The sequence below is a fragment of the Phyllostomus hastatus genome, unplaced genomic scaffold, assembly GCF_019186645.2.
Source record: "Phyllostomus hastatus isolate PE091 unplaced genomic scaffold, TTU_PhHast_1.1 phas_scaffold_78, whole genome shotgun sequence".
NCBI lineage: Eukaryota > Metazoa > Chordata > Mammalia > Chiroptera > Phyllostomidae > Phyllostomus > Phyllostomus hastatus.
In genome coordinates, this window is record NW_025334041.1 from 220,113 (window position 1) to 243,989 (window position 23,877).

At 68.1% G+C, this 23,877-nt stretch overlaps 1 protein-coding gene across 4 annotated transcripts in view; it reads right to left on the minus strand.

The window, feature by feature from the left end:
* The window catches only part of CAMK2B (calcium/calmodulin dependent protein kinase II beta), a 49,732-nt gene that overhangs the window by 21,085 nt on the left and 4,770 nt on the right, over positions 1-23,877 (minus strand). For all 4 annotated transcript variants that reach the window (XM_045827374.1, XM_045827372.1, XM_045827373.1 and 1 more), the window contains exons 2-5: positions 14,105-14,199; positions 10,917-10,976; positions 6,362-6,416; positions 4,944-5,009 (exon numbers count right to left, since the gene is read on the minus strand). In XM_045827374.1, coding sequence (XP_045683330.1) covers positions 4,944-5,009; positions 6,362-6,416; positions 10,917-10,976; positions 14,105-14,199 — 276 coding nt within the window. The remainder of the gene's footprint in view (positions 1-4,943; positions 5,010-6,361; positions 6,417-10,916; positions 10,977-14,104; positions 14,200-23,877) is intronic.

Genomic DNA, 23,877 nt, shown 5'->3' on the forward strand with positions numbered 1-23,877 from the left:
AGGCTGGGGACCCCAGGCAGGGAAAGGGCAGAGGTGAAAGAGCAGAGGACAGAGGGGGGTGGGCACCCAGGTGTGGGCAGTGCTGAAGCTGCAGCCCCCATCACTTGTGGGCCAGAGCAGGTGCCACTAATAAACTGGAACACCCCCACCCACGCCAGCCCCCAGCCCCCACCTCCCCCAACTGGACAGCTCAGCTCTGCAGCATCCCAGAGGCCCCAGGGAGAAGTCCGGGCTGCCCCAGGCACCTCCAACACCTGAGCTTCACAATGTGGCCCGCACATCAGGTCAGATGTCCCCAGCCCCACACACACCAGACCCTGCAGCCTGAGCCTGCCTCCCCCAAGTGTCCAGATGGTTTCCAGCAGCCCCCAGAGCCAGGCACAGGCCCTGCGGGGTCCCCCACCACCCCTGTGGTGTTGGCAGCTATGTGAGGCTGGCGGGCCGCAGGTTGCCTGGAGCCCACCACCTGGGCTCTCCCTCACAGCCCCTCTGGCTGGGCCGAGGTGGAGAAAGGCAGATCCCCCAGGACCCTTCCTGCCACCGCTGGACCCTGTGGAGTGGCAGGACCGGCTGGAGGCGTGGGCTTTGTTTTCCTAATGCTCCTGATGACCAACGGGGCGAAGCGGTGGAGGACCAGCCCACTCCCCAGAAGACTGTGGCCACATCTGGAGACCACCGGCCACTGCACGGGACAGCAGACCGGAGTTCCTCCTGCAGCGTGGTAGAACCCAGAGTCGAGAACCACGATGACGGGTCACTGGCAGCCCTGACCTGCGACGGCCACCAAGGGCTGGAACCACAGTCCTGTTGTGCGCACCCCCGGCCGCCGCCCCCCAGCTCCTGCCATGTCCAGCACCACCCCACCCCGCCGCTTTGTCACTTCAGACACCCTGCAGGCTGGCCCGGCCTGCAGGCTGGTCCAGAGGCCTGTCCTGCTCACGTGGGCAGGGCTCCGCGAGGAGGCCTAAGGAGCACTCATGGCCAGGGCAGGCCACCATGCAGCTGCTGGGACCCTGCACCGAGCTGCCAGCTGACCAGCCTCACCCTGCACAGCTGTGGCCAGGCCCTGGCTCTGCCCCCGGGTCGGGGGTGGCCCACGCACCTAGCTGTGAGCCCTGCGTGCCTGTGGAGACCCTGACTTTCCTTCTGTGACTAGCTTGCCTCGCCCTGCAGAGGCCTCTCCGCCCTGACTGTCCGACACCACACGCACTGGTTCCAGCTTTGGGTTTCGTATCTCCAGCTCAGAGGCCTTGCCCCCCAGAATGCCCTTCCGAGTTTCCACGTGGGGTGTCCTCAAAGCACCCACACTGTCCCCCCTGCAGTTGTGGGCAGCCCCATCTTCTATATAGGTATCCGGGCAGCACCTGTCTCCACTGACTGTGGCTGCAGTGACCATGGGGACCTGTTGTTCTCTCCTCTCGGGCGTGCCCTTGACCCCTGCTTTGCAGCACGTGTCCCCAAATGTCTGTGGGACCCGCGGGTCTGTCTGCTGCAGCTCTGCTCACGAGGTAGACTCGGACAGGTGGGCTTTGCTCCTGCCCTCCCCCGAGTCTCCCCCCCCCCGGGGGTACAGGGCTCCTGCTGGGCAGCACTCGGTCCGCACCTCTCCTGAGCACCGTGGGCTGGGCCAGCAGCACTGGCGTCCAGCCCTGCATTTCTTCCCTGTCCACCCTCCTGCAGGCCCCGCCAGATGTGTCAGGGCCACCCCGAGGGCCGCCCACGAAGGCAGGATACAGACCTTCCCTGGCCTTGCCCCCCACGCTCTCCAAGAGCCGGACGAGCAAACCAGGCTCCACAACAGAAAATGGGGGGCCACCCGCCAACCAGGCCGTGTTGGCCCATCTCTGGCTAGCTCTTCAGAGAGTGTCCCCAGCATGGGAGTCGTCTCTGCAGACTGCAGGTGGGCGGGACACCCAGCTGCCTGGAGAGAGGCCCACTCCAGCAGCCCCACCGGTGGCAACTTCTGGGGACAGCCCCCGGGAACCCCTTCACTTCGCTCCTGCCCTGGCCTCCAGGCTGCCTGAAACTACGGCCCGAGGACATGAGGCTGCCTGGCCGTGGCCGGTCCCCAGGTCGTCTCCCTTCTTCCTCGGGGCTGTCTGTCGTGTTCTGACAATCCAGAAAGTCGCTTCCGTGCTCCGAGCGGTCCTGAGGGGCACCCCAGAGGCTGGCCGGTCCTGGACGTGCGCTCTGGGCCCTGGCCCCTCTCCTCCCTCACGGCCAGCACGGCCACGGCCCTTGCACCATCTTGCACAAGCCACATTGTTTTTTAGGGCTTTTAGGGTGGATTGTAAAGACTTTGAACATTGCTTTTCCAGGTTTGAAAAGAGACCCCTTGCTTTCCTCACCTGCTTCCTGCCTCCTGGGCTGCAGAAGAGTTCGGAGTGGCAGCCCCCGGCCTGGCCGCCCCCCTCCAGGGACCCACGCTTGGGACCCACTCGAGGCTCTCTCATCGTGCTGGGCTCTGGGCAGCAAGCCCTGTGCATGCCCTGGAGGGTCACTGGCCAGGAAAGGGCCCTGCTCTGGGTGTCTGGGGGCTCCTGCCTCCCACAACCCTGAGTCCTTCCTCCAGGGCTTCCCAGGGGAAACGCAGGCCCCGGGGTGCCCGTGGTGACCAGCCAGACTCCCTCCTGTCCCGGGCAGAGCACTCACTCCACGGTCAAAGACAGGTCTCCAAGTCGGAGGAAGGCCCAGGACCCCCGGGGAAGCTCCCCAGCAGGGAGAGCTGAAGGACTGTCCCTCTGCCCTGCCACGCCTCCTGGCGGCCCGGCTGTGAGAAGGAACGAGGCGTCCTGGCCGGAACTAGAGGCCCTGTCTTTTCTGGGCCAGTGCCCAGGGGCCCCAAAGGCCAGTGGAGTCCAACTGCGGAAAGAGGGCAGGATGCCGGGGGGAGGGATCCCCAGGAGTGAAGGGGTGAGGCCCGGGAGGAAGGGGCAGGTGGCGAGGGAGGGGCTCGTGGTCACAGGCGTTTGGGGGCCTGCGGTATGACTGGAGTGTGGGGCACAGTCGGAATGTGGGCGGGGCATGGGGGCGCGGTCAGAGCGTGGGCGCAGTCGGGAGGGCGTGGTGGGAGATGTGGGCCTCCTCGGGGCCTGGACATGGTGTGGGCGTGGCCAGGGCATGGGCGTGGTCTGGTTGTGGGCGTGGTTGGGGAATGTGGTGAGGTCAGGGGCACGGTCGGCCTGTGGGCGTGCACAGGGCTCCACAGCAAGGCTCCGTCAGATGATGGCCAAGGGTCCAGGGGGGCTCTAAGACCAGAGTGGGGCCGGGGCTGTGGGCTGTGCCCCCTCCTCGGGGCCTGTGCTGCAGGGCAGGCCGGCACCACACCCTGGGCCATGCCCGGTGGGGGGCACGGAGGGTTCAGGAGCCGGTCTGCATGGTCCGAACAGGGAAGCGAGAGGGAAGGCAAGCGACCTTCCCAAGCGTCCAAGTGGTAACCCTCCCCCCTGAGGACGCGTTCAGCCCGGGGCTGGACGCGTGGACCATGTCGTGTGGGCCATGACGTCCCTTCTGGGGGGGCCAGCGGGACCCTCTCTCAAGGCCTGGCCTCCCTCCGCCGCCCAGGAGCCCTGTGCCCTGGCAGATGTGAGGGTGGCCTGGGCCCTGGATCCCCAACTCCCACGGGCAGGCGGGCAGGCACCCACACCGGGACACGCCCCCAGAGCACGGCAGAGTGGGCAGCGGTGGCTGCGCCCCACCTTCCACTTTTCTACTAAGTGGGAACTGAAACTCATTTTCCTCCTCTCGAAACGGACAGGCCCCTCCCGGGGCGTTTGCAACATGAAAGCCCTTCCTCCAGGAGCCTCAGGAGGTCAGCCAGCGCCCCTGCGCCCGCGGGTCTGGCCTCCCCTCCCCATCCCAGGCCGCCCGCAGCCCCAGCCGTCCAGCTCAGGCTCGCCAGGACCCACGCACACCTTCTCACAGGGCCTCAGGCCGTCGCCAACAGGCAAGGTGGCCTGTGGGTGCAGAAGCAAGTCACAAAAAGCTACTCAAAAAGTCATATTCATTTTTCTTGATTAGAAAAGTAATACATATTCATCGAAGAAAAATTTAAAAATAGACAAAGAAGATTAAAAAACTGAAATGCATCCATAATTCCACCCACTAAAGAGGGCCACTGACGGCTTTTTTCTTTTCGTCAACGCATGTCTCCACGGGCCAGGCCCCAGGTGGACACGGTGGGGAGTGACCGCCCTCAGTGGTCTCCAAGGTGAGAGGCACTATGAAGAGTGACACCCTGCCGTGGATCGGGTGGCATCTGGCCGACAAGCATGGGACACGGCAGGCCACGGTGGCCGACCCTTCCAGGGCAGGGCCCTGCCAACCCCCAGCAGCCACGCTGCAGATGGCATTTCTGAGGACACCAGTCCGCTTCACCCCCTGGTGAGGGCTGACCCCAGCAGGAAGGGCTGCCCAGCACCCTCTGGGAGGCCCTGCCCGGACAGAGTCCCCATCCTTCCGTCCCTTGCACAGGAGCCTGACTTCCTGCCCCTGCCCCGGAGACCCTGGGAGGGGACTCCAGGGACCACAGCCGGACACAGGGGCCCTCTCATGCTGTAAGGGTGGCCCCGGAGGATGTCTGGAAAGGGAATCCTGGTCTGTCTTTGGGACCAGCATTTGGAAACTTCATGTCCCTGTGAGGAAGGTGGCCTGGGGGTGCCTGCTGAGAGCTATCGACCGACACCCAAGGGAGGGCAGGAGGGCGCCCGTGACCGCCCTGCTCTCCCCCACCACCAGCCACCCCGAGGACAGCACCCCTCTGTGGGCGACTCCCCACCTGAGGAAAGGGAGCAGGCCTGGGCCCTCCCACTTGGCAGGCAGGCTGACAGCTTTGTCCGGCCGACCACCTGCCTGGCCCGTGTCGGGACAACGTGGGCCAGAGAGGCAGGAGTGGGGCTGGGGGGAGAGGGCAGGACGGGACGGTGCGAGGGGTCCACACCCACCTGGCGTCCGCCTCACTGTAGTACTCTCTGGCCACGATGTCCTCGAAGAGCTCCCCGCCAGTGACCCTGCGGGAAAGCGCACGGAAGTCTCGGCCTGCAGGCCCCGCCACCCTGTCCTCTCCACTGCTGTCTCTGCCGGCTCCACCTCCACCCCCAGCCCCTGCACCATCGCCACCGCCACCGGGACTGCTGGCTCCCCGAGGCCCCCCATGGGGCCACCTGTCAGTCGGTCCTCACCCCCCCCCACAGCGCTGGGCTCCGGCGGCCCTCCCTCCTCGCTCCCCACGAAGCGCCAGCCCGTTTCCCCTTGCTGGTGCCCTCGGCCTCTCTGCACGCCTGCCCGTCGTGTGGGCCGGGAGGGGCAACAGCCTCTTGTGGGCACACGCACGCACGTGCACGTGGTCACACATTTACACGTTCAAGCGTGCGCACACACACCACTCCCGCCCCCTTGTCTGCCCCCGAATCACACACACCCGTCGGCTACCAACTGGACAGGCCCCCTGCAGCTTGGCGGCCCAGACACTTCCTGGGGGAACGGGGATGACCGCGTGCCTGCACGTCTGTGGGCCCAGGGGACGGCCACTGCAGGGTCCGGCCTTGGCCTGGCTGCCCTGGCCTGGCCGCCCTGGCCACCTGACTTGTGGGACACAGGGGTACGGAGGGGTGGCCAGACCCTCGCAGCGACTGCCCCCGCTCCTCTCGACCGAGGAATCCGAGCGGGCTGAGGGCTCCCCAGGCCCCGAGCAGCCGGGCACTGAGGCGGCAGCCCCCGGCGGGGCTTTCCTGGCCCTGGCACAGCCTGGAGGCCACACAGAGCGGCCCGAGGCGCGTGGCCCCCGCCCGCCCCCGTCCCTGCAGCCCCGTCCCCGGGGCGCTGACTCACAGGCAGCTAAATACAGCCCCGCGGGGCGCTGTCGGGAGCGAGGGGTGAGGTCACCGCTGCTAAATCCAGCAGCCGGGGAGGGCGGCGGAGGCCCCAGATGCCTTCTCGCTCAGCCCCCGCACACGCACACGCGTGCACACGCCCCACGCGTGCACACACCCCACGGAGCACCCCCCACAGAGACATGTGTGCACTCACAGATCACACAGACACACACACATGTCCATGCCATTGCACACATCTATGCTGACACCCACGTGTGCACACTCAACACACACACATGCACACGTGCAACTGTGGCCACACGCATTCTCACACGCGGGCACACTTTCGTGGCCGCCGTGGGGGGCACGCCGAGGGGAGGAGGGGACGAGGCCGAGCACCTGCTCCTTCGCAGGCCTCCCTTCCTCTCTCCAGCGCGGTCCGGCTGGACCCCCCTGCAGCCCCTGTCTCCTGGGGCCGAGCTGCTCACCACTAAGCAAATGGGAAGGCAAGGGAGGCTGGGCGGGCCCGCCCCGCCCCAAGCACTTACAGATCGAAGACCAGGTAGTGGAACCCTTCTTCCGAGATGCTGTCGTGCAGCCGCACTGCGGGGACAGGAGAGGCCGTGAGGGCTGGCGGCGGAGCTGCCCCCCTGCCAGGGGTGACTCGCCCGCCCTGGGCCCGGGGCTCCCACTGCAGGGGGTGGGGGGGGGGGCGGGGCGGGGGAGAGTCGGGTGCACCTGGGCCCTGCTGGCCTGCAGCCCCAGGGCTCTGTCTGGACGGGCTCACAGACTGGGCCCCGAAGGAGCCACTGGGGGGCGTGGGGAGAGGGGCCGAGGGGCAGGGACCCCAGACAGACAGCCACACACCCAGCGAGACATCAGCCCCAAAGGCCCCGCCCCCGGGGCTGCCGTTCTGGACCGCGAGGTCAGCAGGACGACGCCCCTCCCCCATCACAGCTTAGCCAAGGTCTGGTCTGTCCCTGAGCCCGCGACCGTGCAGCCCAGGCCCGTGGTGGGGACACGCGAGTGCCGGGGGAGTGCACTCCAGCGCGGGACGGCACACCCAGCGCCTCCTCCCGCTGAGCGGGGGTGCACGGCCCCGAACAGCAAATCTTTCTGGGAACGGCTCTCTCTGGACACCACCACCCCCCATGTACCGGATTCCGCCCTGCACCCCGGGCAGCCGCACGCGGGTGCTGCTCTGAGCGCTGGGCGTGTGCCCGCCGGGAGCCCACCGTCCCGGCGGGTCACACGTGGGAAGCAGGCCGCAGGCCACAGCGGCTGCGGCTAAGAGCAGGAGTGTGGACAGGGAGGGGCTCAGGCCCCCGAGAGGCCGCCCTCTGGGGCCCCCACCCCAGCCGGCGCCCCCCACGCCTCCCCAGTTCCTAACTGGCTCCAGCGTCCTCCCTCTTCCAGCTCTGGCCCCTCCCGCCCAGGGCCCAGCCCCTCCTTGCCAGGAGACCCACAGGGCTTGCAGTGGCCTGTGACCCGGGGCCACAGCCTGACGGTGCCCACCCAGGGACACTGCTGGGACCTCTCTCTGCTCCCGTGCAGGGGCCCTGGCGTCCCAGGGGCCCAGGAGTCTGGGAAGCGGAAGGCCTTCGTCCTGGAGGAGGCCGCCCTGCCCGAGCCCCTGCCCCACAGCACAGCTGACAGAGGGCAGGTCCCACCCGGTCCCACCCCCTGGCCCCGGAGGACTCCAGGGTCTGCACGGGAGCTGAGGCTGTGTGCACACGGACACGTTTAAAAATATACTTTCAACACTTAAAAATAGTTACATATGATTTTAATGGTTGAGAAGAAAACCTAGCTGGCACCTCAGAACCACAGCTTCAGACAGAGCTGAGGAAAGAGTGAGCTGTCAGAACCCGTTTGAGTACAAACAGCCAGTACAAGACACGCGGGCGGGCGGCAGGCGGGCAGCACCGCACACCCCGAGAGTCCAGTGGGGCAGCCCCGGGTGGACACCCCAGCCCAGGGTGCAGGGGGAGGAGGCTCAGGGATGCACACCCTCTGCTGGCGCCTCAGCGCCTCCGGGGCCTGCGCCCCAAGTCCCAGGGGGCCACCATGGGCCCCCATCTCGGGCCCCATCCCTGGGCCTGTGCTGTCCCGGACAGGGGCCCCCTTCGCCCGTGGCCTACGGTTTGGTCAGCTGCGGGCTGAGCCGGGGGTGGCGACGTGGGCCCTCGGCACATAGACTCCTGTCCCCTTGGCCCGCCCACACCGGTCTCCACAGGACGTCCTCCCAAGGCCACGCCCCCCCGGCCCCCACACGGGAGGGAGTCCAGTTCCGGCCCCAGAAACAGGGGGTAGAAATTCGCCGTCACGGAGCCAGGCCTGGGGGTGGGGAGGGCCGGTGTGCAGAGGGGAGGCCGGGAGAGGCCAGGTGACCCTCTGAGCGGAGGGTGACGGGCTCTGCTTAATGCCGACGGGGCACCAGCCACACGTACCAAGGCTGTGGGAGAGTCTGCCTGCGGGGCCCCGTTTGATCTGCCACCTCAGGGACCCTGGGGCAGCAAGGGGGGCTGCGGACCTGCCTGCCCGCTGAGTGGCAACGTCTAAGTGCCCGCCTCCAGCCCCACAGTGAGGCAGAAGCCCCCTTGCCCTTGGCTGGGTCACAGCTGCCGGCTCCCTGGTCCCTACACGGGCTGAATGGGGCACTCGGGACAAGGGGGCGGGCAAGGGTGCCAACCTGAGGTCTCTTGGGGCAGTCAGGCACAACACGGACGTGTGGGGGGGGGCCTCTGTGGGCTGTGCCGGTTCCAGCCCCCCTGGGGCAGCAGGGCCTCGTTCATCCCCCCCGCCCCCCATCCCCATGCAAGGCTCTCTGCCCAGGGAGGACGCCTGGCTGTGTCCTCTGCCCAGGGCCCACCTTGTCTCCGAGGAGAAGTTAAACCCCCAGGGGCTGGCAGCCAGCCCTGCACCCTCTCCCCACGGGCAGCACCCCCCGTGCCAACCGTGTGCCGTGAAACGCACACAAACCCTCGGACGTTCCTCTTTGCAGAGCCGGGCTCCCCACCGCGCCCCTGCTCGGCCTTCTCGGGAGCAGGGGAAGGCGGGGGCAGTGAAACCCCCGGACTAGTGGACGAAATGGCCCAGTGGTCCCTCCCGCCGGGGAATGCAGAGCCCCACGCAGCTCAGCGGCCCGCACCCTGGCACACGCCCACGCAGCGGGGGGGTGCGGGCGCAGAGCCCCTGTCGACGACGGGTGAGCGGAGCGGCACCGGCCCCCGTGCTCCAAGGGGGGGCACCAGCGGCCTGTTCGGGGGAGGGAGCCCTGCCGTTCACCGCGACGGGGGCGGCCCCGAGGACGCCACGCCCTGGGGAAGAAGCCGTCACCGAAGGTCGTGCATCGTGGGATCCCGCAGCGGTGAGGCTCCCAGAGCTGTCAGTTCACAGCTCTGCCGCCTCCGTGTTCTGGAATGTTCCGTCTACACCCCGAAGTCTCAGCTCTGCCCCCCCCACACACACATCCTGGAATGAAGCTGCTGCAGGACCGCGGGGACCGCTCGGTGCTGACCCAGAACTGTGCTGAGCACACCGAGGCCTCTCGTGGAAGAGCTGCCCACAAACTCCGTCCCAGAGAGCACCTGCCCCCCACCCCCTGCCTGAGGCGACTCCTGCAAATGGCTCAGAATGGGGACCCAGCCTTGGCTGGTGCTCAGGCGTCACAGGCGTGGGGCTGGTGGGGAGAGGGTTCACGCAGAGCAAGCCTGGACGTGGTGCCCGGTGGCAGAGGGGCCCTACTCAGTTGGGGGGGGGCAGGCTGGAGCCCTAGGTGTGCTGGGACGTCCCCCAGCCAGTGACGGGTGGGCTGGGGTCCCTGTGGACACCGCCGCAGAATCCTGGTGCACTGGCGAGGAAGACAGATTCCTGGGCCCCCGGCCTCCCTCCCGGGACCGGTCAGGAATGTGACGCCAATGACACCAGAAGACTCGGCCTCAGAGTCTGCAACTAAAGAGCATGGGCCAGGCCCCCAGGAAATGAGACACTGCCCCCTGATGCCCCCGCCAGGCCCCCCACAACTGGGCCAGCACAGCTGGAGAAGACTCAGGACCCTGGAGGGGCCGGGGCCCCCAGGGTCAGCTCTAAGGACCAGCCAGGCCCCCTGTGGCCAAAGCCCCACTCTGGCCGCGACACGGATGCCCAGGCCAGCGGCCCCCAAACCGCGGCTCAGCGCAGCCTGACACTCCTGTGAGCACCGAGTCCCAGGCCCGTCCTGGCATGACTGAGTCACAGTTCTGGTGGATGAGGCCCGGGGGTCCGCCCTTGGAAGCCCCTGGTGAATGGGGTCCACCATCCCCTCAGGGCCCCTGGCGGCTGCCCAGCGTGGGCAGGGCCTGGGCCCCAGCTCCCAGAAGTCCACAAGTGAGTAGGACAGGCGGCTGGACACCTGAGTGCTTCACAGGGTGATAGGTAGGGACCACCTTGGAGCTCTGGGAATGGGGGCAGGCAGGCAGGGCCAGCTGGCCGGAGACCCACACCAGCCTCCGGGGCCAGCACCGCCCAGCCGCTGAGCCGCCCCCCGCACCACAGACTCGCTCTGGGGCACCAGAAAGGAGGAACCTACCTGGGCAGGAGGGCTGCACCCCCAGACTGAGCCCCGGCTCCCCACTAGGCTGCATGTGTCCCCGAGAGGCAGCAGGCGGGGTGGGGTCCCCGAGGCCACGGAGTTCTGGCCCTGGGCTGGTGGGGACCCCAGAGGCTCTGCAGAACCAGACCCGGACCTCGGTCCGGGGCCGGGCTCGCCGTGGTCTCTGGTCTCCGGTTTCCGGCCTCGTTTCTTTGTCAGCTGCCACCCTGCGGCTTCTCTGAAGCCAGAGGGCACCCAGGAGCCCGTGTCTCCAGGGGAAGCCGGGCTGGAGTCACAGAGGGTGGACAGGGACCCCTGCGCAGCTGCGGCCCTGACCTCCCCCAGGGGCGGCCCCACGCCCAGAATCCCTCCAGGAGGAGACGCCCTGTTGGGGCCGGAGCGTGGCGGCACCGGAGCAGCGCGGGAGGGGACAGGGGACAGAAGCCGCCGGTGTCTGCAAGGGACAGAGGCCACCTGCTATTGGGAGGGAGGTCCCGCCGCCCCCCCACCCCCTCCCCCCCGCCGCTCACCGATGTTGGAGTGCTTCAGGAGGCGGCAGATCCGAGCCTCTCTCTCCAGCTTCTGGTGGTCTGGGGACGGAAGGGGACACGGAATCACCTGGGGCCCCAGCAGCCCAGCCAGTCACTCCTCACGCCTGCTGCCAGGCCAGCGGCCAGCCACGAGACTCATGGGTAGGGGCCCACCCGGCTCCGTCCCACCCGAGGCGGAGGCCACGCCCCACTCGCACGCCAGCCTGGGAGCCACCACCCGCCCTGGAGCCGCAGGCCAGAGGGGCCGTGTGCCCGGGCACGTGGCACCCACCCGCCCTGCCAGGGGCTGGCAGAGGCATCAAACAAGCCATTTACGTTCCCTAAACAGAAACACCCACACATAAAACACAGCGTTCATTCACACCCCATAAAATCGCTCAACGAACAAAATCAGATCAACTTGACTCAAAGACATCAGCTAGCTTGGGCCTGTGGTGCCCCATTAGCCGCCCAGCTGCGTGAAACCCGGGGCCGTGGGAGGTGTGGGGCCCCCAGCTTTGGGGCGGGGGCCCAGGAATGGAAGCAGCCCCCACACTGTGGGGGGGGGGCTGGGGGCTGTCACTGTGTGGTGGCCACCACGAGGGGGAGGGGCAGAAGAAACAGGTGCCTGCAGGGTGGTCACACACAGAACTCCAACAACGCCCCTGGGAATGGTGGGGGGACTGAGCCCAGCTCCTCACCAGCCCCCTGGCAAGGCAGCAGGGCCCCCCAGGCAGCTGGGCTGTCAGGAGGGAAGAGAAGGCTGCTGAGGGCAGAGGGCAAGCATGGGCCTGCAGTGGTCACCATCACAGAGGGGAAACTGAGGCACGCAGTGGCGCTCAGAGTCCTCCAGGCCGGCACTCCATCCTTCATGGCCCCCAGGGACGGCCCCCCTCCCAGGGCCCCACCCCCCACCCGCCTGGCCCCCAGCTGCTCCCTGGCTGTGGGGTTGGGGGAGAAGAGCCCAAAGGAGGGGACGGGGGGACAGGGTGGCGCTGGGCCTCTCGCCGGCCGCCAGCAGCAGCAGCAGCAGCAGCAGCGCCGTCTCTGGCGGGCGGGCGTGAGAGCCGCTGGGCGCAGCCTGGCCGTCCCGGACCCTCACTGCGGCTGGTGAGCCCCTGGCAGAGCCCCAGCCCCCCAGCCCAGCCCTCCCCCCTCCTGCGGCTCTGCCCTCAGGGCCTCAGGAATGGAGGGGGCGGGTGGAGGGTGAGGAGCAGAGAGGGCGCCCGGGGGAGGAAGGGGAGAGCACCGGCCCAGGGAGGGGGCACAGGCTCAGCGCCCCCGCAGTGCGGCACTGCGGCCCGGTTAACCCAGTTCAGTGGCTTCGTGGCGCCGTCCCGGCTCTGGGTCTGGGTCGTGGGCAGCGGGAAGCCGAGGTGCGGGAGCGCGGGGCAGGTGTGGGTGCTCAGCCCCATCCCACCCTCTGCAGGGGTGCCCCCAAGCAGGGGGGCCACCCAGGCCCTGGACAGGGGTGGCCCCAAGTGACCAGAAAAGGGGCATCAGCCGGGAGGTGGGAGGAGGTACAGAGGTGAGGCCCCCCGTGCGCACACCTGTGGCCTCAGTCTCCTCACCTGGGAGGTCAGCCCCCTAACGGCAAGGTCAGTGCTCCCCAAGGTCAGCCCCACCTGTGGGGCCAGCCCCCTGTTGAGAGGTCACCGACGTCCCCAGGTCAGCCTCATACCTGAGGAGTCCTCAGCCCTCCCCAGCCGGGTCAAGGCCAGAGCCTGTGCCCCCAGCTCTGCGCTGCGAAGAGGAGGCCCACTTTCCTGGGCCCCTGGGGGGTCTGAGGGCCCTGGGGTCGCTGGGTGCAGACACAGTGCTGCTGAAGGTCAGGGCACAGTAGATGCCCGGGGCCTCCAGGGGGCGGCCACCGGCCGAGGGTCACTCCGGGACACTCACCCCAGCGAGCACAAGCCCAGCTCACCACCCAGGGTGCCCTCTAGGGCACCAAAATCGCCCCCACAGCCCCGTCGTGCCGGCAACATGCTGGCAGGGTCGGGGGAGAGGCAGCAGGAACCCGAAACGCTGAGGAAACCCGTGTCCCCACTGATCTCTCACCCCAGCCAATTCATTTTCCTCTAACTGCCTTTGTGAACGGCGGTTTAATAATCTCTAATTATTCAGCACATTCGCCGATTCTGAATGTCTCACCATCCTCTATTTAATTAAGTATTACATTTAAAAAACCTAACTCACCCCCTGGCACCATCCAGGGTTGACAGGCATCGTCCGTGAGAGCCGGCCGTTCTGGGGCGAGCGGTGCTCCGTGTCCCGGCCAGGGCCCCCCTGGGCCCCCACCTCCCAGGGCCGGGTGGGGGCCGGCCCCCCTGTAGCTCCCCGGGAGCTTGTTGGGCCCTGGGGGACCCCCGTGGCCACCAGGCCTCCCCTCCTGCCTCCTGCCCACCCTGAGGTTCCTGCACCTGGGCCTCCCCGATGCCCGGGAGTCCAGTGGACAGCAGCCTCCACCGCACCCAGCACCTGCCTGGCCTCACCCCTGGGGGACGGGCCGCAGCACAGCTGTCCGGGACCAGCCCGGGGGGCCACGGAGCACACAGGCCCTGGCCTCTGAGCGGTGCTGCCACAGGGCCCCGGGGCCTCCCTCCTCACGCCCTGGCCCACCCCGGGGCCCTGTGTCACCCTCCTGCTCGGCTGGAGGGAGCAGTGAGGGTGTGGGGCTGACCCTCCTGGGCTGGGAGGACACTGAGTCCTGGAGGTATACAGCAGGCGCCTAAACACAGCAAAGCGAGCCTCACGGTCTAGGCTCAGCGGCCTGTCCCCAGGGCCCTGGGCTGGGGCCACAGACCCGGCAGGTGGAGGTGGTTCCCCGCACCTGCAGTGGGGGTGGTGCCAGGTCCGGCCAGGATGCCTTGGCTGGGCCTCTCAGACTCCTGTCCGGAGCCAACGGCACCACCCTCGGCCTCCACCTGACCCCCAGCCCCGCTGAGGGCAGCACGGCCACCAGGCACGGCCCTGCCGCCCCTGGGACCCTCCCTGTCCACCCCTGGGAGGGCCTCCCCTGGCAGGGGCCAGTGAGCGTGGGCAGCCCCGGATCTGTGTGACCCCGGAGGTGTGACCCCGGATCTGAGGGTGGGGTCCCCATCCCTCCCGCTCCACCTGGGTCCCCCCGCCAGCCCGGACACCGGGCCCTGCCACCCCTGTGCCCCGCCCTCTGCGCACGGCCCACCTACCTCTGGCCGACAGCTTCTTGGTGTTGATGATCTTGGCCGCGTACTCATGGCCGGTGCAGAGCTTGACACAGCGTCGCACCACGGAGAACGCCCCCCTGGGCACCGAGCGGGACGGGGGCGGGGACAGGGAAGAAGCTGGTTAGTCTCCCCGAGGACGCCCAGCCCCCCCACGAGGCCAGGCCACCACAGGCAGAGCTCCCCGCACAGCCGCTGCCCCCACGCTGCCCCAGCTCAGCGGGGCCCAGCCGGCGGCCGCTCAGGGTGCAGCCTCTGGCGCTCCGTGCCAAGGCCCCGAGGCCCCGAGGCCCAGTGAGGGTGCCCCCACGGCGCAGTGTCGGGCGGGGGGTGCAGATGTGTACGGTCACTAAGCTGGGAAGCCGGGGGACTGGACCCCCATCGCCACGGCCCCCACCTCATCTGACCGAGTGTGACGTGCTCACGCACAGGGTGTGTCCTCAAAAGGTCCTTTTCTTAGGAAGAAGCGTAAAGAGAGGAGGCTGTTTCTGGCGGCCACCCCTGGGCGCTGACCATCCCCAGGGGCCGGTCCCTGAGCACAGGACAGGCGCTCAGCCACTGCACCCAGCGGCCTGGGCGCTCCCGACAGCAGGGGACCGCCCCATCGGCCCTCCGAGAGGCTGCTGGATTTCGGGGGCGCCCAAACTTTGGAGCCAAAAAGAGCCGAGTGCCTTGAGTAGAAGGAGGGGATGACACCCTCGGGTGTGTGTTTTGTGAAGCCCCCACCGTGGCCTGGAGCAGAGGTCCCCTCGCAGGGGGGGACTCCCCGCCCACAGTCCTGCCGGAGGAGGTCCTCCCGCGACGGGCTGCGTCCGGGCACAGGAGGGCGGTCCAGGGCCGCCTGTCGCATGTGACCCCCCGGGGCCCTGGGGTGTCTGCCTCCCTCAGCCAGCGCGGCCACCACGTCTGCGTCCAATGGCACTTCACACGCACCCCCTCTGACCCAGGCGGCGGACCCCCTTCTCCGCACAGACACCCCCCCAGGGCCGGTGAGCTGCCGGCGACCCCAGCCCGCCCCGAGTCTGGAAACCAACGAGCGCCGTCGGACCCACCCACCGACTTACAAGCAAAGTCAGGCGGACCCACGGACTGACGCAGAAACGGCCGCTGGCAGAACTCGGGGCCGAGCTCCACAAGACTCTCAGCCTGAGGGGAGGGAGGGGCTTTCGGAGGAAGCTGCCGGCTCCGGCTGTGGGCACACCTGGGGGCTTATTTTCCCACAGCCCCAGTGCCCACCGGGGGCTCTGAGCATGCCCCTGCCCCCCCCCGCCCACCGGCTGCCCCCCACGGGGGCTTCTGAGAGGCTGTGCACGGGGGCCGTTCGGGAAGCTGCCGGACATCAGAGCAAAGCCCCGAGTCAGGGCCGAGGGCGTGCCCCCCGCCGGGCGCCCTTCCACGGCCAGCTGCCCCCAGACCACCTGCGGGGCCTCACCACCCCACCCAGACCTCCCTGAGGCGGGAGGTTCGGCCAGGAGCTGTTCTCGCCTGCCCGGCCGGGTCACCACCCACCTCCTCAGCCTGAGGCTGCCTGGCCTGGGGACCCTGGTGTCACCTCCAGGCCACTGTGCTCTCAAGAGGGCCCCCCAGTGCCTGAGCTCAGGGCCCGCAGGAGCGGGGGCTCCGGCCTCTGCGTCACCCTGCCACCGCCCCAGGCCCCGCGCGCTCCGGGGCTGCACACTGGGTGGGGCACGCCCAGCGAGGTGGACGGCGGCCGCCCCAGCACCAGCTCAGAAGAAAGCGGGCAGCTGGCTCCGTGCAGCCGCGGGAGTGGCTGTGAGCGGGCTTCCTCCCGGCTGCTCCGCGAGGCCGCGCCCCACGGCGACCTTCAAAGGCAGCCGCCCCGCTGGTCGGAGTGCCAGGTAGGCACGCAGAGCAGAGCGCAGCTCGGGGGAGCAGCCGCGGGAGGGGCGGCCCGCCTGCCGCACACGGGCTTCCGAAGGCTCCCGGGCCGGACCACAGACGCCTGGGGACCCGCAGGACGCCGTGCCGCCACTCGCTCCTCCCCGTGAGCCGCGTCTGCACGGCCGCGCCGGCCGGAGGTGGGCTTTGCCCCGTCTCAGACCCACCAGACCTCCCCGCCCTCGGCCGTGTTCCCGAGGAGGGCGGACACCGCAGGGTCAGCCGGGAGCCCGGCGTCGCACCGGCGGGCCGCGTGGGGCCGTCTCAGGGGAACGTGGCGGGGCCGTCTCGGGGGGCGGCAGAGCCGCGGCACCTGGCACACGGGCTCCTCCAGCCGCTCCAGCCTCCCTGCGCCGGAGCAGCGCCCGGGCCTCACAAGTCACCGGCACCGAGGTGCCGCCCCCCGTGCAGGAGGAGGCGTGTGTGTCCCTTGCACACCCGCGTTCACAGCCGTGCCATTCGTCACAGCCAGAGAGGAGCGGAGCCGGGCCCGTCGGCAGACGAGGGGGGTTCTAACACCTGCCGCGCCGCTGCCAGACCGAGGGGACGCGACACCGAGAGAAACCAGACGGGGGGGGGGCGGGGGGCAGATGCTGCTCGGTCCCACCCACGGCGGGGGTGGGGGCCCCCCTGGGGTGGTCAGACCCGGAGACAGAGACGAGACGGTGGAGCCAGGGGCTGGGGGAGGGGAGGGGAGCGAGCGTTCGACGGGGTGGAGTGTCAGACTGGACGACGGAAACTTCCGGAGACGACGGTGGTGACGGCTGCACAGCGACGGGAATGCGTGTGCTGCCGCCGAGCCCAGGGCCCAGGCGGCGGACGGCGTGTGGGACGTGTTTCACCGCAGCCGCGTGTGGGGCCTGGGAGCGGGAAGGAAGACTGGTGGGGGGAGGTGGCGGCGCCGTCTTCACCCCTGGGCGAGCGGAGGGAGCGCCCGCAGCACCACGTGCCGGAGCGAGGCCCACCCTCGGCGGACGAACAAGAAAACTTCAAAGGAAAGCCCGTGGCCGCCGCCAGCAGACAGTGCCCGTGCGCTCCGGGGCACATGCGGCCGTGGCCAGCAGGCGCAGGCGGTGGACGCTCGGCCGGGATGTCTGCCTGCTGGACACCTGTCCCGCCCCCCGGCCCGCGGCTCTGTCCCCAGCGTGGGCGGGAAAGCAGCCTGTCCGCTGCCGGCTCTGAGCTGTGTCCCCCGAACCGAGGCCCAGAGACGGCGCGGGGAAAGCTGCCAGAGGCTCCAGACCAGGACGGGCGCCCGGAAGGGACCACACGCCGCGGGCCCTGCCCTCACAGTGACGCCCCCCTTCCCGGACACGGAGGCCGAGGCTCTGAGGTGGCCCTTCCCGCCCCGCCCCCCTTCCAGCACCCTGGCCACCCACTGTCCCCGCCGCTGGGAGGGAACCACGTCCTTGGCCTCCCGCGCAGAGGGCGGCGCTGAGCTTAGGCCCACGGTCTGCTCGCGCCCAGCAACGCCCCGCGCAGAGGCCCAGGCTGGACACCCAGGGGCCGCAACGAGTGACGTCACACGAGTCTCCCAGAGGCCGAGCCCCAGCCACCACCCAGCACCCGCTGGGACCGGCCTGGGGCTGGGGGACGCAGGGGCACGAGCCAGAGGGGACTGAGCCCCCCACCACCACGGCTCTGTCCGGACGGGAGGAGGACGGACTGCGTCCCAGCAGAGGAGCTCACCTCCCGGGTGCCTGCGAAGCCCTGAACGTCCCTTCCGAGGGGCCACCAGGGACAGGAGGCAGACGGAGCAGACCCCAGAGACACCCCCGAGGACCCTTTAAGGAAGGAGGAGAGGAAGGGAGGGGAGACGGAGCGGGAACTAGAGGGGACCGCCTGGCCCATGTCCCTTGCCCCACGGTGTCACCAGCACCGTGAGGTGGCGCCCGTCAGTCACCACACCAGGAAACGCCTGAAGTCAAGGAGGAGCACAGGGAAGAGGGAAAGAACGCCCCCACCAGGAAGGCCACCAGGCCTGCGCGACGTGGCTGACTGTCCAGACGAGCGTCTGTTCGTGTGCACCAGAAAACTAGGACACAGGGTACACGTGCAGACTTCCGGGGCCTGCGGAGGAACTGGGAGACGCAGGCCTCCCGGACGACCCCCTGCTGCAGAGGCCCCCCTGCCCTGAGGGTGCAGCCCCACCACGTGGGGCCCAGGGACCCCGGCCTGGAGAGGCGCCCGGGAGGTGCGAAGGAGGTTCCCCGTGACAGCCCGTGTGGGCGCCCCACCGTCCCCGCGCTGCCAATCCCGCTGACAGCGTGTCCGCCCCCTCCGCCCACGCCCGTCACCACGCCTGCGGCCTCCCTGCTCCCGGGGGGCCTCACCCGCCAGCGCCCCGCCGCCGTGAGCCGGCTCCTTGGGGTGCAGAGCCCTCGTCTGCTCCGAGACCCTGCTGGACCCGAGGCCAGCTGCCCGGCATCCGGAATGCCGCGGTTCGGGGAACCGGGGCCGGCTGCAGCCCTCGGGGAGGGGCTGCGGGTCTCACCCTGGGGCCCCCCTCCCCCCTGACACGCACACACGTGCACACACATGCAGTCTCCCACACCAGCCTCCACACCCTGTTCCCGCTACCTCCCGGCTCCGTGACCAGCGCCCAGCGTGGGGCGGGCAAGGGAGCGCAGGTGGGCCCCGTCCTGGGGACCGGGAGGGACCGTGCCCGGGGGGCTGCGGCCAGGGCCGCCCACACCTTGTGAACCTCCCTTCTCAGCCCCTTGAACCCGAGATGCGGGTGCGAGAGGTCTGTTTCCTCTACACGGGTTTTATTTGTTTTTAACCACCTTCGGTGAGAGGTCACTCGCTGGCCACACAATCCCCGCGCACACAATGAAAAGCACACAATGCAGTGGTTTTTGCTTCGTTCCTGCCCATCACCACAAGCTAAGTGTGCAAGGTCCTCCTCACGTCGCCCTGCGGTCACGCCGCACAAGGCCGCCGGGGCCCCCGGCGCTGGATGGCGCAGGCCGTGCACCTCGCGGCCTTAGTGACGGCGCTTTCCCCGCGCACTGTGTGGCCAGCGTGCACCGCGGCGGCGAGCCCCGGTCGGCGCCCAGCACGGGTCCTGCTGTCCAAGGCCGGCGTGGCGCCCACGGCACGGTCACAGGGTCATCCGTGGGTGGCCACTGGGGACGTGTCCACTCTCTGGCTGTCATGGATAATCTGCTGTAGACAAGGTCTTTTTAAAAATATATATTTTATTTATTTGTTTTTAGAAAAAGCGGGAGGGAGGGGGAGAGAAACGTCGATCATTTGCCTCTCATACAGGCCCCCACCAGGGACCGAACCTGCAACCCAGGCCTGTGCCCTGCCCGGGAACCGAGCCAGTGACCCTTCGCTCCGCAGGACGGGGCCCAGCCCCAGGGCCACACCGGCCCGGGCTGCTGGGCATGGGGTTTTGCGTGGACACGTCTGGACACCCCCAGGGACCCGCCCGGGAACCGGGCCCTGTGAGGGGTGTCGGGCGGCCGTCCTCGGAGCCGTGGCCCTTGCACCGGTCCCCGCCCCGGGCCCCCCAGCACCTGTCACCGCTGCCTTCACACTCGCCGCCCCAGCCCGGCTGAGGGGGCATCGAATGGCGGGGGCTCGGGCTGGGGTCTCCCTGAAGGTCGAGGACACCGAGCATCTTCTCATGAGCTGATTCACTGTCCACGTGGCCACTTGTCTTTCCACTCCGGGCAGCGAGTTCTCAGAGCGCTCTGAGTGCAGGCCGGCATCAGCACCGACTCACACACACTCTCCCCCTCCTGCGGGGGCGGGGGGGGGGCGTGTCCTGGCGGCGTCCCCCAGGCACGGGGCGTCCGTGTCCAGTCCAACTGGCCTCCCTCTCCGGTGGCGCCAGGTCTGAGAAGGCATGGCCAAATCCAAACTGCTCTCGTGTTTCCTTCCAAGAACCCTACAGCTTTGCGCCTACGACCCATCTCGAGGTAATTTTTATCTGGTGTTAGGTCGTCGTTTTGGTCTGCCGGCACCCGGTTGCCCATTTGTTGTTCGGACCCTTGTTCTCTCCTCACTTGTCGTCGCGTCGACGACCCACTGGCCGCAGACGTCCGGCGCTGCTCTGCACCCCCACCCGCCCCTGCCACCCTCGGGAGCCTGCAGCATGCCCGCGTCCTGGCCGCGGTGGCGGCTGCTCGGGGGCGAGCTTGGACAGCTGAAAGTGTGCATCCTCGAACCTGCTCCTCTGGTCAAGGTCAAGGCTGCCCCGGCTCTCCCGGGGCCCCGGCTTTTCCGGAGGAATCTCAGAGTCAGCGTGTGGATTTGTTTTCCAGACGGGCAGCTGGAATTCCGACAGACGCCACGCTGCCCCTGCGGCCCCTCTGAGGCGTGAGGCAGCGAGGGGTCCTCGGCCCACGCACGGTTACCCAGGTGTCTCCCACTTTTCTCCGCAGCAGTCTGCCGGTCAGCGTTCGGGGCCTGCGCCGCTTTCGCTCGCTTGTTCCTGAGCGCCTTACTGTCCCGGGTGCTGCTGGGGATGGCCTCGGCCTCCCTGCTTTTATTTTGCGAATGAAAAACAGTGAATGTTGTGCCTCACCCCTGTGCCGTGCAGCCCCCGGCCCCGTCCCTCGGTTCCGATGGAATGTCTCAGGACGCCCGGGGCCTGCCGCCGACCTCAGAAACAGAGGGTCTGTCTCCGGCGGGAAGCAGAGGGGGCTGCTGGGGTTTCCCAGCTGCCGTCCATCGAGCTGAGGGAGTTCCCTTTTGCTTCTCGTGGGCTGAGCGTTTTTACCGGGAGACCGTTGGCTGTCGTCTGCAGCTGTTGAGATGACCGTGTTGAAGCTTCCGTGTTTATTCTGTTAACACGGCGTCCGCACGGATCGAACCGGGTGTGCTGAGCCCGCCTCTCACCCCTGGGGTGAGCATTCCCCGCGCACGGGGCGCCGCCTCCCGCGTGCCGCCGCCGGGGCCGTGGTGCTGGGCCCGGGTCCCCCACGGACGCCGCTCCCCGGCTCTGCCCGCTGGTGTCTTCGCGCGGCGTGGCGCTGGGTGCTGCCGGCCTCCCAGGGGGAGCCGGGAAAAGCTCCGTCCTCGTCGGCCTTTTGGAAGAGTCTGTGGAGGACTGGCAGTCGCACTCGAAACGTGTGACGGGCTTTTTACCAGTGGAGTGCTCCGGGCCTGGGCTTTTCTTCGTGGGGCACTGAGGGTTTTGAATGTGCTTATCGGTCCCTCTCGCTGTGGTCGGCCCGCTCCGGCTTCCCGCTGCCCCTGGAGTCGGTCTCGGTCAGGGGCGTGTTTCTGGGGGCGTGTGTGTTCCCTCCTCCACGCCCCCCGACTGGCCGGCACGCGGCTGTGTGCAGAACCCCCAACCGGCCGGCCTTTCACTCCCGGGGGGCCAGTGCCCACGTCCCCCGTCTCCACTGTGATCTCCGCGGGGAGCGGTCTCCCCCTTCCCTGGGCCTGGCCCGTTTGACGGCCACGACCTCCCGCTACCTGGCACCCCGGCTTCTCCGTAGTCACGCCCAGAGCGCAAGCAGCACAGGCAGGGACCGTCCGTGGTCACGCTGCCCGCCTGGGTCCCCACCGCGTCCCACATGTGCGGGCAGGCGCCCCGGGGGGCTCACGGCGGTCCCCCAGCGCCAGCCCACGAGTGAGCGAGTGAACCTGCAGGCGAGCAAAAGAAACTGGAACATCGCAGAGCCGTCACCATCACCATCATCGTCACAGGAGTGACCCTGAAGGTCCGGGCGGGCTCTGTCCGGCCCAGTGACCACTGGAAGCCACTGGGGAGGGGCTGCGGCCGCTCCACACGGGGATGCGCCGCCGACGTGAAGCACACGGCACCACCCAAAAACACAGCGTTTTTGAAAACATAAAAGAACAATAATTTTCGTATTGATTATTTGCTTAAATAATATTTTGGATACCCTGAATTAAATGTGTGTACTAAAGTTCCTTTCACCTGTGTGTTTTTAGGGTTTTTTTTAAAGTATTATGAAATTCTGCCCTGGCTGGTGTGGCTCAGTGGATTGGGCGCTGGACTGCGAACCAAAGGGTCACAGGTTCAATCCCCAGTCAGAGCACAGGCTTGGGTTGTGGACTAAGTGCCCAGTAGAGGGCGCACAAGAGGCAACCACACAGTGGTGTTTCTCTCCCTCTCCTTCTTCCCTCCTTGCCCTCTCCCTAAAGATAAATAAATACTTTTTAAAAATCGAAAACTCTGAGTTACAGTCGTCCCTTGCAATACCACGATTCACTTATTTGCAGCTTCACTGTATCTCGGGGTTTTAAAAAACCACAATAAGCGAACCGTGACATAGCGAGGGACGGCTGTACACCTCACTGGAGAGCAGCCATGCAGGATTTTATGCGTTGTTAAAATTACGCAGGTTTGAGAGTGCAGAAAGTGTTCGAGAGCATATGAAGTGTTTGTGAGGGTGTGGGAAGGGTTTACAGGAGTGTGGGAAGGGTTTATAAAGCCTTAAAATACATACAAATAACAAAATAAATAGAACGCCGCTACGTCACAGATTTGGCCGACCGCGGGGTCTCTGGAACGTAACTCCTGCAACAGGTGAGGGGTCACTGTACACTCGTGGCTTGAATTTTGTTTCTTCTCGACAGGGTTGCTCTCAGCAACTGAAGTGGGGGTCGGGCCGCGGCAACCTCAGGTGCAGAGGACCACGGCAAGGTGCCCACACACAGGTGGGTCGGGTGAGGCTCCTCCGGGGCCAGGGAGGGAGAGGCCCCCGGACGCCGCAGAGGACCCAGCCCCCCCATCTGCAGGGGGCCCGTCTGGTCCCCTCCTCCAGCGGGGGCTGCTCCGAACCACGCTGGCACTTGGCCCCCAGGAAGCCTGACCGGCCGGGCCAAGTCGAGGACTGGGCACCCGGCTGCCCCTCAAACGACAAGGCCGAAGACCCCTTGGTGTCAGGTTCCACGGCAAACGCCCAAGTGACTCCAGCACTGCAGCTGCACCCGTGGGGGCAGGACCGCAGCCGCTCCCACCCTCTGAGGGCCCGCGGCCGCCGGGGTGTCCCTCCCCACCCTCCGACGAGGCCCCACTTCCCAGGGGGAGAGCGCCAGCACGCTGGGAGGGAGCACAGCCCCCAGGGCCACTGTGCCGGGCGCCTGCTGTGCGTCCTGGAGTCAGTGCAGCTGGGGACAGAGCCGGCCCCCTCGGCTCCTCCAGGGTAAGGGTGGCAGGTCAGAGGGTCACGCCCTCCTCCCGCCCTCACTGCCACGAGCCAGTCGGCCCCGGAGCTCCACGGGAGAAGCGGGAGACGGGCGGAGCGGAGAGCCAGAACTCGGTTCCTGGGACCGCCCCGTCGGGCCGGAAGAACTGAGTCCGCCAGGGCCCCCCCCCAGCAGCCCAGGAGCCGAGCGGCCGGAAGCCCGGCGGCTGGCGCCGCCCCGACGTGAAACCCTCTGCCTTCACTTCCCACAGACCCTGCTCTTCCCGGGAATAAACGCACGTTTCACACGACGAGCCGACACGGCGGTCCTCGGAGACCCTCGGCGACACGTCCCGCGCTGAGGTTTCCGCACCAGCCGGGCAGCTGCCGGCGGCCGGCGAAAGACGCTTTCAAGCCGTCGGACCAGACCCCGTCTTTGCGGCAGGCAGACCGGGAGGGAATTACATTTCTGAGGACGTGTTTGAGATCCCCGGGAAGGCCGGTCCCTGGCCTGGGACCAGGCGGCCTCGGGGGCAGAGGGCGAGACGAGGCCTCTCCCCTCCGCCTGGTCCGGCCGGCAGGGCCCGCGGCTGGCGGGGGTCTCGGCGCGGACGGGACAGGGAGCGCTCTCTGCGGGACCCTCTCTCGGGTAGAAGGAAGGACGCCCGACGATGCCGTCTCCCCCTGGGCGCCCCCCCGCAGGGCCTCCACCCCCCACGGGGAGGGCCGCGCTCCTGACCAAGG